Source organism: Micropterus dolomieu, linkage group LG13 (genome assembly GCF_021292245.1).
Source record: "Micropterus dolomieu isolate WLL.071019.BEF.003 ecotype Adirondacks linkage group LG13, ASM2129224v1, whole genome shotgun sequence".
NCBI lineage: Eukaryota > Metazoa > Chordata > Actinopteri > Centrarchiformes > Centrarchidae > Micropterus > Micropterus dolomieu.
The window spans coordinates 9,893,264-9,905,943 of record NC_060162.1 but is presented as its reverse complement, the minus strand read 5'-3'; the positions used below and the strand labels follow the sequence as shown (position 1 = coordinate 9,905,943).

The following is a 12,680-nucleotide window of genomic DNA, read 5'->3' as shown; positions in this document are numbered from 1 at the left end:
TCAGGCTGTTGCTCTAACTGCCACATGCATCCGTAGTTCAGTACTTAACACCGGAAATCTGTTCCCATAATGTAATAGTCAAAGCCAAGCCTACATGATTTCCCGTCAGACCACAGCCTCCCGTCACATGGTACACTTGGTTTTTACCAGGAGGGGACAGGACAAACACAACGCAGAGGAAGATAACACTGAGATTCACCTATAACTATGATATAAACGTGGCGTTAGTCATTTGTGGGTTGCTTTTGTAGCGCTATGAAGTGAAACTCCGCCATATTCATCCCACCACGCCCGCCTCGGCTAACGGGTAACTAGCTATTTCACGTCTATCTAAAGTTGTTGCGCGAATTAAACTTCTTCACAGGAGAGGAACAAGGTAATAAAATCAGCATTGACAGTAACGTCTTTACTTACTTAAATTAACATTGTTTAACCTTGTTTTCAGCTCAGTAAAAAAAACTGTTTTGGCGTACGCAGTGGGTATTGTGGAGGGGTTAAAAAAAAATTGACTTTAGGATGCTCGGGGCATTTTTTTCTTGTATAACAAACATTATGTATGTGTCTTTGTCTTGGAAGGTGTTGTCCAGGAGTAATGATTCTGAGCTCCGTGGGGGCTTGCTGCCTCAGCCCAGAGACCAAAGAGGCTCGCAGAATCAACGATGAGATTGAGAGGCAGCTCCGCCGGGACAAGAGAGATTCCCGACGGGAATACAAGCTCCTTCTGCTCGGTAAGGATCAAAAAATACAGTACTTGTAACACTTGTATGGTAGACTATAAATAATAGAAGTATTTAGATCTAACTGTTACTTGAGTAAAAGCAGCAATATCCTACTGTAAAAAAAACCAAACTAATATGTAAAACTAAAAACAATATGTACTTAAAAGAAGGCTGCTTGTTATGCAGAATGACCCCTTTCAGAGTTAACATATATCATTGTATATTCGTCATGTATTGTTGCTGCAACGATTAATCGATTATCTGATGGAAAGAAAACTTTCTTTTAAATATTGATTAGTTGTTTCAGGCATTTTTCAAGCAAAAAGCTCAAACATTTAGGGCTCCAGCTTCTTAAATGTAAAGATTTGCTGCCTTTCATTGTCATTTATGATAGTAAATGAATATTCTTTGGTTTTTGACTGTTGGTTGGACAAATGAAGTAATCTGAAGACTTAACTATGGGCTTTGGGAAATTATGAAGAGCATTTTTCACTTTTTTTTGACATTTTATAGACTTAATGATTAATAGTGAAAATAATCCGCAGTGTTATCGATAATGAAAATAATAGATAGTCGCAGTGCTAATTATTATTGATGCAGATAAAGAATATAGTGGATTAAAAAGTACAATGTATCCCTCTAAAAAGTTGTGGAGTAGAAGTATAATATATCATAAAATTGAAATACTCAAGTAAAGTACAAGTACATCAAAATTTGATTAATGTTCTGCACTGGACTTCACCACTGTAACAGTATGGATGTTAAGATTAGCTCCACAGTGACGAGAGAGATTCATTGATGCTTACACATTAATGCACATATAATATTCCAATAATATACTGTATGATAAGTATAACATTCTGAATAAGTAAAAGTACATAAGTATTAGCAGCAAAATGAACTTAAAGAATCAAAAGTACTCATTATGCAAAACAGACCTAAGTAAGATTATGAATTCAGGACTTTTAATAATACTGCTGTATTGCTACTTTTACTTTACACTAAGTATGATAGAAATTAATCAAAGCTTCTCACAAAAAAATTGACATTCAAATCTTTAACTTAATTGGCCTTGAAATTACTTGAGTGCATAATGATGCTTTTGTGGTTGAATATGAAAAGTTAATGTGCACTGTAAAAGTGCTGCAGCTGTGTCTGGTAACAGTACAGCCCACCACAGAAAACTCTACAGAAAAATTACAGTGTGTAGTAAAGTATTGTTGTAATTATAATCAGGAGTGAAAGAAGGATTCAGATTCCTTTCTTTAATGGGACACCACAATGTAGAAATACTCAATTATAAGTAAATGCAGTCAAAATCCCACTTAAGTCAAAGTACAGAGGTATTATCAGCTAAATGTACTTAAAAATGAACTGTCATATAAATGTAGTGGAGTAAAAGTACAATATTTTTCTCTGCAAAGTAATGTTGTAAAAGTAAAAAGAGAGATGCAAGTAAAGCACAAGCACCTCAAAGCAGTATTGTAAATGTGCTTCCACCACTAACTAACTAACTATCGAGTAGACACTTATTTGTCCCAACAGGTAGATAAATGTATGATAGCTGTGTCATTTTGGGAGGCACATTTTATTTGTGTTAGTTGATAATGGATGAATCAGTAATGCTGTGAAGTGTAAGGTAGTCCCATTGGTTATGTTTATCTTGCTATTAAAAGTGATTGACTCATGCTGAATGTATAACCAACCACCCTTCTAGGTTAAAAAGTCAGATGTGTGGCTTCAGTGCTCTCCAAACAATGTTAGTTATAAGTAAGTAATAATCATATCAAGTGTCAACCCTTAAATATGTTTGTCTATTTTTAAATGTCTTCAAAATTTTCAAAACTACATGCTAATGAACATGCCACATGCACACATTCATTTAAACTTCACTCTGTCTGAAAGGCTGTCTAAGTGTTACCAAAGAATGCTTTCAGTTCAATTTGGTTAGCTGCAGGGGGAAATGGTGCAACTTCTTCTATTTAGGCTTTTTTTTTTTTTAAAATAGAGGCAGGTGAGATGACAAAATACTGTTTGTAAAACTCGACTGAAAGAATAAACACAAGACCCATAAGGGCATAAGAATAAGATGAAACCCAGACTATGGTGATTTAAAGTTAGTTGAAGATTGCATAAGAGTGAAACGTGAAAGTACTTCACACACAATAGACAAAACCTGTTGCTTTTTCTTTTGATATAGACAACAGGCAAAGTTAAGCATAAGACTGGTGATAATCTATATTTTTCATAGTGTCAACAAATCCCATGAAAAGATCAGAACTACAACGGATTGATCCTACTAACAAGTATTGCATGCATAGCTAAAGTCCATGCTAGCAGCTCTGTAAGACCGTACTTTGGCATAGTGGTGCTTTCCGCTAAGTGCTAACATCAACATGCTATCATGCACACAATGACAATACTATGCTGATGTCTAGCAGGGGGGGACAACGACGCTGGCTTGTTTGTATTTTTTTAAACCAGTCACAATTGTCTTGGGTTTACTATTAAACTCATCATTGAGCCCCACAGCAGTGCACTTGGTGAAATGTTCTTCCATTACCATGAACATGAGCACTGTAGTTTATTTTGAGACAAGCATACTGCTGCCGTAAATACTAATGCAGCAAATCCAAATTAATCTGTGGCTGAAAATAGTTCTCAACAAATACACAATTTACTCCAGTAATGTTTACTAAAACCTACATTGCCCAGCTATTTTGGAAAAGTCTGTTTTGAAAATGAAGCTATATATTTGTAAGCCGTTTATAAATTATTACAGGGCAGAGAGAAACAGACAGGTAGGGAGATTGTCAAGCATTAATAGATGGACATTTAGTTTTGGTCTTTTAATGGGATTTGTTGACAATTTGTTGACAAAAATATAGAATAATGTAAGCCTTATCCTTTAAGTCAATATGTGTGTGTACATCAATGATCTGTATCTTTTGGCGGCTAGGAACTGGTGAAAGTGGGAAGAGCACTTTCATCAAGCAGATGAGGATCATCCATGGCCGTGGATACTCTGACGAGGACAAAAGAGGCTTCACCAGGCTGGTCTTCCAGAACATCTTCACAGCCATGCAGGCCATGATCCAGGCCATGAACACTTTACAGATCCCCTACAAGTATGAACACAATAAGGTACACCAGACTAATGTTTCTTTGTCATTTCTTTGCTGCTTCACACAGATTAAGAAAGAGGGTTTACCACACACTGTCCCACAGAAGCGTGTGCAACGTTTACTGTCTCTGACACTGACAGAGCCTGCAGTGTGTTTTCAGGGTAAAGTACTTCTGGTAATTTGCAACAGTGTTTAGTTTTGCAATCCTGCTGCCAGAGAGTTTTGTCTATTTACGGAAATAAGTACACATGATGTTACACTGCAGACATGTAAAGACAGGTACTCCTAAGCCAAATGCAAGTAAGAAACTTAAGAAGAAAATCTCCATTAATCATATAGGAATCTGTCCCTGGCAAGGATGAGAGGAGTCCACTTCCTGTGATCGGGAATTAACCAAGTCTGAGTCAGCATTTGGTTTTGTGTGTTATAATGTTTTCCTTTCTCTGAGTGTGAGTGGAGGTAATGTTCTGTGGAAGCTCACAGGATGACACTGTTTGTCACTGAGCACGCAGACATTAGTACTTAAATGTAGAGCGCCTTTAGGTCAGAGAGGTCAAGAAGCCAATATGCCAAATGGCCATTCACTAAACCCCTCTCCCAAACAGAGATTGTTCAAGCGGTATGTATGGGCCTGTAGTAAGAGAGATACTCATCATCCAAGTATGCAGGCTATGCAGCCAAACAAGGTCATGTTAAAACAAAACTAAATAGTCGGATATATTTCCCTATTATACTTATAATACTAGAGCTTGCTAGAACTACACTGCAATACAAGAACAATGCTGTTTCTTTATTTACATCTGCATGGATCATTACTGGAAATGATGATGTCTTTTTTCGCCTGGGACCTGTTAGCTTTAGCCTCAATCTTTTATCATGATATCATGTATTTGGCCATCCAGTACATGCAGTATTTTAGTACTTGCTTTACAGGGTTTGCATTTCAAACCAAGTCAGCTGGAAAAAGTACAAAAATCAGTTGGTGACTTTTCAGCTGACGATTGGAGCTAAAGTTATATTAATTAGTTTGTTAGCCACTTTGGATAAAATCTGCTTGCGACATATTTGCTGTGTGAGAATGGAAAGCTTGACAGATTTTTGATTGGTCTCAGGTTATTTCAGACAATATAGAGAAAAGAGATGAAATAGCAGAGGCTGTCACAGTAGTTTCTTTGGATCCCTTTAAATTGTCCCATCATTTGAAAGTGATGAAGCAGGAGGGAAGGGCATGGCTTCCCCCACAAATATTTTAAAAAAGTAACTTAAAAATACACTTGCCAAATTGTTTTGAACACAAATACAACTTCTGGTAGCAATTTCAGTAAGCTGAAAAACAGGAAAATCTGTGTGTCTTATCATTTCATATTCAATTTGGAATCTAAAATGAAAAAACAATTTGTCGTTATTCAATTATGAATCCAACACACACAGATAAAATAACGGCTTGTTTTTTGTACTACCATTTTAGTCAAAAACAGGAAATGAAAAAAACAGGCCTTGTAATGAATTTGAATTTCATATTGGATTGTGTCCGATTTGTAGGAGTGTCACTGTTCCAGCACAGACCACTGCCGAAGGTGTCCTTGAGCAAGGCCCTGAACCCCTAACTGGGCACTGCACAATGGCTGCGCACTGCTCCTAAATAGGATGGGTTAAACGCAGAGAACTTTATCTTTAATTTATACTCCAATAAAGTGTAAGAAAAGGAAAAAAATTAACTATTAACAGTTAATTTTTTGCTGTGTACCATTGAATGTACTGACAACTGTCATTGAATTTATTTGATACTGAAGAACCTTTAAAAAACTGAACTCTCTGGCAAGTTTTGAAGCGTTCCCATTCTTGTCCCAGTACATATACATATTGTTAGTTACACCATGTGTAGTTGAACCCCCCCACACACACACAAACACACACCCCACACCCCCCCCACACACACATGTTCAAGCTCATATACATTAGGCTACATTAAAACAGGTAGCGCCATCATCCATGCATAGGCCTATTTACTCAGTTGCCCATCAACAAAATGACAATTGCACTATGTCTACAAAAGCACCTTGTACAATAAGGCTGTTTATTGATGCATGTGTAAACAGACTTGGTGCAATAGTTTACCCATAAATGACCATAAAAGTTCTCCAAATTCTTGTGCAGATTTTCCCAAGTGTTTCCTAGCTGAAGAATTGCACTGTGGGTCCACAATTGATGTGCAGCCAGGATAATATTTATTATTAATCAGACACAGATTAGGGTGGTAAAGGGTATATTCCAAGATGACGCAGGATATCACTTAATAATCCAATGAAAGCAAGGCTACCTTGAACACATAGAAGCAGTTTAGCTCTTTGTGTTTATAAATGTACATATGAAAGACAAGAAACTAGGCACACTGAAATAAATAACACTGAAGCAAACTAGGAGAGAAAGTAAGTGTACTCTCTGTGGTAGTTATGTGCAGTACATCATTGCTACATCTACCATCAATTAACTGTGCAGGGTTGTGGTCAGGGTTTACAGAAGGAGTCAAAGGCAGCTTAAATGAATAGAACCTCCAGTGACTCATGCTGAGGACAAGAAAGACATTTGGGTCCTAATCGTACAATCTCTTTGATGGAGATTCTATGACCATAGTCTTTGTAACGGACTGGATAGTCCCACATCATCCTTCGCTTGTGGTGCTATTATTTTATGTTGGGTAAGTATCCAGTCTACAAATGATAAGTGATCCGAGTTTTGTCGATGAGTCGGCATAAAATCTGTGCTGAGAGCTCAGTATAATCATATAAGTTATATAACACAATTTATAAACAAGGACAGTTAAAAAAAAAAAAGCATAATAATTACTCTAAGAAGATTAGACAAATTATATTACATCTCTGGGGACAGTGTGTTTCAGCTTCTTGTTCAGTTGCAATCAGACTGAACGTGTTTAAAAGCTGTCTGTGAATGGGGTTAAAGTTCTAATTGTTCGCTGCAAAGTTCTCATCTCTCATCATAGATCAATTCTGCTGAAGATCAAAACATGTAGACAATCTAACTCCAGCCTGTTGTGTGAGCTAAAGTGATTTTATTTTTCCACACTGTAAGTTGTTGATAAATGTAAAGGTATTTCCCCTGTCTAATCAAACTACAGCATACATCTATATTTGGAGATGCATGCTTGATAAAGCCAGTGACATCACCAGGACTCAAGAACTCAAGCATTACATCATATAAATCCTAAATCCTTCTGTATATTTGTTTCTGAAAGTGTTTGGCCATGTCATTAATTTCAGTGCGATGTTATGTTGTTGTTTAGACAAATGCCAGTCTTGTCAGTGGGGTTGATGTGGAGAAGGTCACAACGTTAACAAACCCTTACGTGGACGCCATTAAGAGCCTGTGGAGCGATCCAGGGATTCAGGAATGTTACAATCGGAAGAGGGAATACCAGCTCTCAGACTCAACCAAATAGTGAGTGGGAACAGACACGAATAACTCCTCAGACATTGCCAAATATTTTCCTCTGTTTCATCTGCCAGGTGTCTGTTTAATGAGCTCAGAAGGTTCAGGTTCAGTGGTTATTCCATTTAAGGTTGTTGACAGAAGGCCTAAAAGCAAAGAAACAATGTTTATTATTCAGTATAGTGAAGTGGCTGAAACAAGAAACATTCCCAACTCTTAATATTTTACAATAAATGTCTCCTTTGTCCCTGAACTGTTTCTATATCTCTCTTTTTGTTCTATGGGTTGTCTTCCTGTGTTAATAGCTATCTGAATAGCTTGGACCGAATTGCTGATACTGCTTATCTGCCAACCCAGCAGGATGTCCTGAGGGTCAGAGTGCCCACAACAGGTATTATAGAGTACCCCTTTGACGTGGAGAATGTGGTGTTCAGGTGAGTATTTTATGTTGTCGTTATATTTTATGTTGCAGTGGCTTACTTTCTGTTGAGGTCATAAACAGTGAGAGTAGGGGCAGCTAACGTAGATAAAATTTAATATCTATGAGAAGTTTTGTATCATGATGAGGATGTACTGTATATCATGATATGTTTTCTGGAAATGTATTTTAAGTGTTTATAGGTGAAATGTCAAGATGAGGGTGTCGTGGTACTTCATCACATAGATGCAAAAATCCATATAACCTAAATTGCCCTGCTTCATTGATGGTGCAGCATATCTCACCATCTTTCAGAAAGATTGCTATGAAATTTTGGTATACACATTCATGTCCCCCTCTGGATACATTTTTAAAAACTAATTACATTACCATCAGCCTGGACTGTATGCTAAGATACTAAGCATAGTAAACATTGTACCTACCAGCATGTTAGCATTGTCATTGTGAATGTTAGCATGTTGATGTTAGCATTTAGCTGAAAGTACAGAAGACGCCAAAGCTGATCACGGCCATTCTAGACAATGTTTGTGATTCTACCAGATGTGTCGCAGCCTGTTTCAGAAGCTGCCCAGAAGCGGCTCTCAGTGGAGAATACGCGTCTAGTCTATTTTTGACGTAAACTGTGTCAATCTGCACAGAGCAAAAAGAAAACATTTTAATCACCAAGCTCAGAAATCAAGGTAAAATGACCAAATGAGCAAAATCTGAGCAACTCAAGAAAATCAGACACACAACACACGCTTCTGAAACGCTCCCTGTGGGGTGTGAAGACCGCCTGAGGATGGAACAAAACCAGGTTGCAGATGCGACGTGCCAAGTAAAATCCAGGCGATAGTGTTGTTCCTTTCTGTGTCCTTTGACAAGACTAAACAGCATTGTTGTGGAAGTCGAGACACATGTTGGAAGCCCTTGTTTTATTAGTCTTGTTTGAGCACAGCTGGACCTCGTTTAGCAATTAATTGTCAGATGTCCATGGTCTTTTATGTGCATTTATACTGTAGTTTCACAAGTTTCATTAGCTGTGTCAAATCAGGCTGGTTTTGGAAGTGGGTTTTGTTTCTGTTGAATTACATGAAATTGGTAGCATGAAAGAGGTCTTAAGACTTTTAAATGTCTCCTTTTGAAACCAGCAGATTATTTGGGGAAGTTTCTCCAGAATTTAACCTTGATGCCACAAAGGCAAATGTCCTGGTTGTCATGACAATGTAGTAAAATCATTAAAGCCTCTCAACACTTACCAAACAGATTTTTTGGTAATGGCAACAGTACAGATAGAACTAGGCAATACATTAATATAATGTTGCTATTGAGATATTAGATTATGTGTAATTTGGAATTTTGGTTGTTGTAAATGTGTGATAAACGCTGCAGTACAGTGAACTGGTGCAACCTTGTGAACTTATTACACTGTAAAGTAAAAAGGATAATCCCCCCACCTGATTTGTCATCATGGCTATTATACTTATGATCTATTCTCAAAAAACGTTTGTCATATTATCAATATTAAGGGATTTATTTCACCATAGCCCAGCCCTAAAGAATAAAACTGGTTGTAAATTGGTGATGTTTTGTGTGTGTGTGTGTGTTTGTTTTAATGATGGCTTGAACATGTGCCTATAGGATGGTGGATGTGGGTGGCCAGCGTTCAGAGAGGAGGAAGTGGATTCACTGTTTTGAGAAAGTCACCTCCATCATGTTCCTGGTGGCGCTCAGCGAGTACGATCAGGTCCTTGTTGAGTCCGTCAATGAGGTGAGATGCACGCCGCTGCCTACAAAATTAAATGTAACAATTACAAGCTAATTTTATATATCTTGTAAGTCTGTACATGAGAAAGAAAATGGCTCAATTTGGGATAATCAAAAAAATAAATCACTGGGATAGACACACAAGGACATTGTTTCTTTTGTTTAAGGCCCACAGATGATGGAGATGATGATCTATTATTCTACAGAGTAGACACTATTTCAACGCTAGTCTGATTTCTCTCTCTTATTTTCTTTCTGTCTCTCTGGTCACAATGATAAATCTTGACCCTCCTGTGTGGCAATGTGCATAGTTAATCTGCAGGGGGAGCTCTTTAGTTGCTCTGTTCAGCAAAGCGCACCTCTCAGCAAGGCTTGTCCACTTGATGATAGTGCAGCTAGTGGAATATGCAATAACATAAATTCATATTTATGCTTATGTTTAAGATGTCTGTGTCTGTTTTTTTCCAAAGAATCGCATGGAGGAAAGCATGGCCTTGTTCCGGACAATCATAACCTACAAGTGGTTCAGAAAGTCTTCAGTCATCTTGTTCCTCAACAAGATAGATTTACTGGAGGAGAAAATCATGTACTCACATTTGGTTGACTACTTCCCAGAATATGATGGTAAGAGGAAAATGGTCAAAAACGCAGTTGAGCAGGGTGGTATTGATATTTTTAATACAATATTATAGTAGCTTAATTTACCAGCTCTAAAGTGACACTACGTATTTTATTAAAAGAAGATATAACACGGTCTTCCTTTTACAAATGAAAAGCTGAATTCAGAAGCAATAAAACACAACCTTGCTTATGTCATTACACTCAGTGGAATTGCATCAGCAGCCCACTGTGGTGGGGTATTACCTGTAGCTTATAGTGGCTAATGTTAGATAATGTTTAATGTTTCCAACTTCAAATATTACAGTGTAACTGACTTACTAAGTCAGCTCACTACTTTATAACTTTGCTCAAGACATTAACACACTGGAACGTGTTTTCTGCTTGTAGTTCCATTTTATTCGCTCTAAGTCAGGTCAACTCGTGATTATGTCTTTAAATCCAAGAGGAAGTGTTATTTCTTCTTTCAAAAGTTGCAGTTTCACTTGAATGTTGGATGCATTTAATATTACAGGTCTAGCCTGTCTTATGTTCTTAAAGGTTTTATGTAACTTCTGAAAAAACTGACTTTCATGTCCTGTTTTTGCCCTCTGTCTCTTTCTGCCAGGTCCCCAGCGGGATATAATAGCTGGAAAGGAATTCATCTTAAATATGTTTGTCAGTCTCAATCCAAACGAGAAAAAAATTATCTACTCCCACTTCACCTGTGCCACAGACACGAACAACATTCGATTTGTCTTTCACGCAGTGAAGGACCACATCTTGCAGATCAACCTGGAAGTCTACAACTTGGTTTAAAATGGGGGTGTTGCTGCTGTAATTCAATCGGCTTTGTACAGCTGGTAGTCAGGGGAGCTCGGCAGTGATTCAGTTTGCCTCACACTGCTGCTGAACACTATAATCCAAAACAGGAAATTGAGAAGCAGAGCTTGTCCACAAATGACTGTACTACTGATGTATTTCAAATTTTCCTGTTAGACTTTTTGAAAATGGATGTCTCCAGCTATAATGAAGTGTGTCCTGACAATTAAAGTGCTGCCTTAGTGAGGAGTCTACTATAGTGTGCACTCTGAAATATATGGAGCCCTTTGTAAATGTTTTTGAGCAGTAATAGTATAAATGCACTTGGATGGATTGAGAGGGGAAAAAAGTACTTCACTGGCCTCAAAAGCCTCTGAAGACATGTAATGTACTAGGTCTCTCCTTCAGGGAATCTGTGCAAGTGAATGTAGACTAACTGCAATGCAGCACCTCACATCACTAACCCAAGTTGGTCATAGTTTATTTTTTTAAGTTAAATACTGTTTGAAATACTCTAATGCCTAGTTTGTGTCTTCACTTAATGGAAAACGAGTCATAATTAACACTAATGACGCATTTACTTTATTACAGATATTGATTTGCACACTGTACATTTTGCAGCAATGGTGTTTGTGCTGGTGTTCTGTTATGTATGGACCTCACTTAGCTGGGTATGATAACTTCCACAACCTTGTGTCAAGTTTCTCTAGACTATACACTTTGCATTTGTTTGTGATGGCATTGTTCAGTCTTGAACCTCTTTCTGTGAGCAAAGCATTAATATATATATTTTTATAATTTAACACATTTCAAAGGGAATCTTACTGTCACTCTACTAGATTCTGCTACATTAGCATTCCTTTTTTTTAAATCTTAATTTTCTCAAAGCTGTAGAATCACATGTTCGTTCAGTTCAGGGACTATTTGATTGTATTTTTAAGTAGTTGCCTAAACATTGTCCTTGCTAAAATGGCTTCAGAACCTGCCCTTACTTGTTTACATGAATGCATATTGTGAATATAACATGGTACAATACATTTTGTTCCCCACCTTTGTTTACATCAAGGTCAGTGTTGAAAGGTTAACTGCTGAAGAGAGAACTGTTATGTTAAATAATCTCTGAGGCATTACTGCGCTTTTGATCTTAATTCATATGCTGTTCAAGGGTATTAAATGCATGAATAAAAAGCTAATGAGAGTGTATCCACTAATGTTTACACGACCCTTCTCCTCTTGTTAAAAATAATTACAGCCTAAATTGAACAGTTTAATTTATGGTTAGATTTCACTGTCACTGCGATGTCTTAATGCAGTCTTAGTGTTTTTAATGTGATTAGAAAAATAAAAATATTTTGCTTTTCATTTGCTGATTTTGTTTTCAGTCTGTGTTTACAAATCAGCTCCGGCACACTGTCAGTTTAGCATTCAAGTGTTTGTCTGTTTGGCTGCTCCATTGTCTCATCTAGAGCAGTGTTAGTCCTGAAATCCTCTACGATGATAACATCCATCTGGCTAGAGCCTGCAGCAGCACTTCTATTGGAGGTCTGTATATTTAGTGTTGTACACAGGGACATACAGCGTGGCAAAGAACCTTTATTTTTGGAGGACAATGAAAGTATATGTTGCAGCAGTAGGCTACATAGTACTATTGATTTGCAAGAATGGATGTAGGGATGAGGTGGCTGCCGAGCACGGGATCTTTGCTGGTCCCTTCCACATTTAATCAATCCAGACTCAAATCTTCCCTGAATATACATAACACATAATCCATTGTATACTAGGGCT

At 37.5% G+C, this 12,680-nt stretch overlaps 1 protein-coding gene across 2 annotated transcripts; it reads left to right on the top strand.

The window, feature by feature from the left end:
• Positions 1–83: 83 nt before the first annotated feature.
• LOC123981895 (guanine nucleotide-binding protein G(q) subunit alpha-like) lies at positions 84–12,257 on the top strand. Of its 2 annotated transcripts, none has more exons than XM_046067136.1 (8): positions 84–307; positions 577–728; positions 3,679–3,863; positions 7,146–7,300; positions 7,597–7,725; positions 9,351–9,480; positions 9,947–10,100; positions 10,702–12,257. In XM_046067136.1, exons 2-8 carry the CDS (start codon positions 593–595, stop codon positions 10,890–10,892), a joined length of 1,080 nt encoding a protein of 359 aa, XP_045923092.1. In that variant the 5' UTR covers positions 84–307; positions 577–592; the 3' UTR covers positions 10,893–12,257. The 2 variants fall into 2 exon arrangements, with proteins under 2 accessions (XP_045923092.1, XP_045923091.1); XM_046067135.1 differs by having other exon boundaries at positions 84–376.
• Positions 12,258–12,680: the final 423 nt, after the last annotated feature.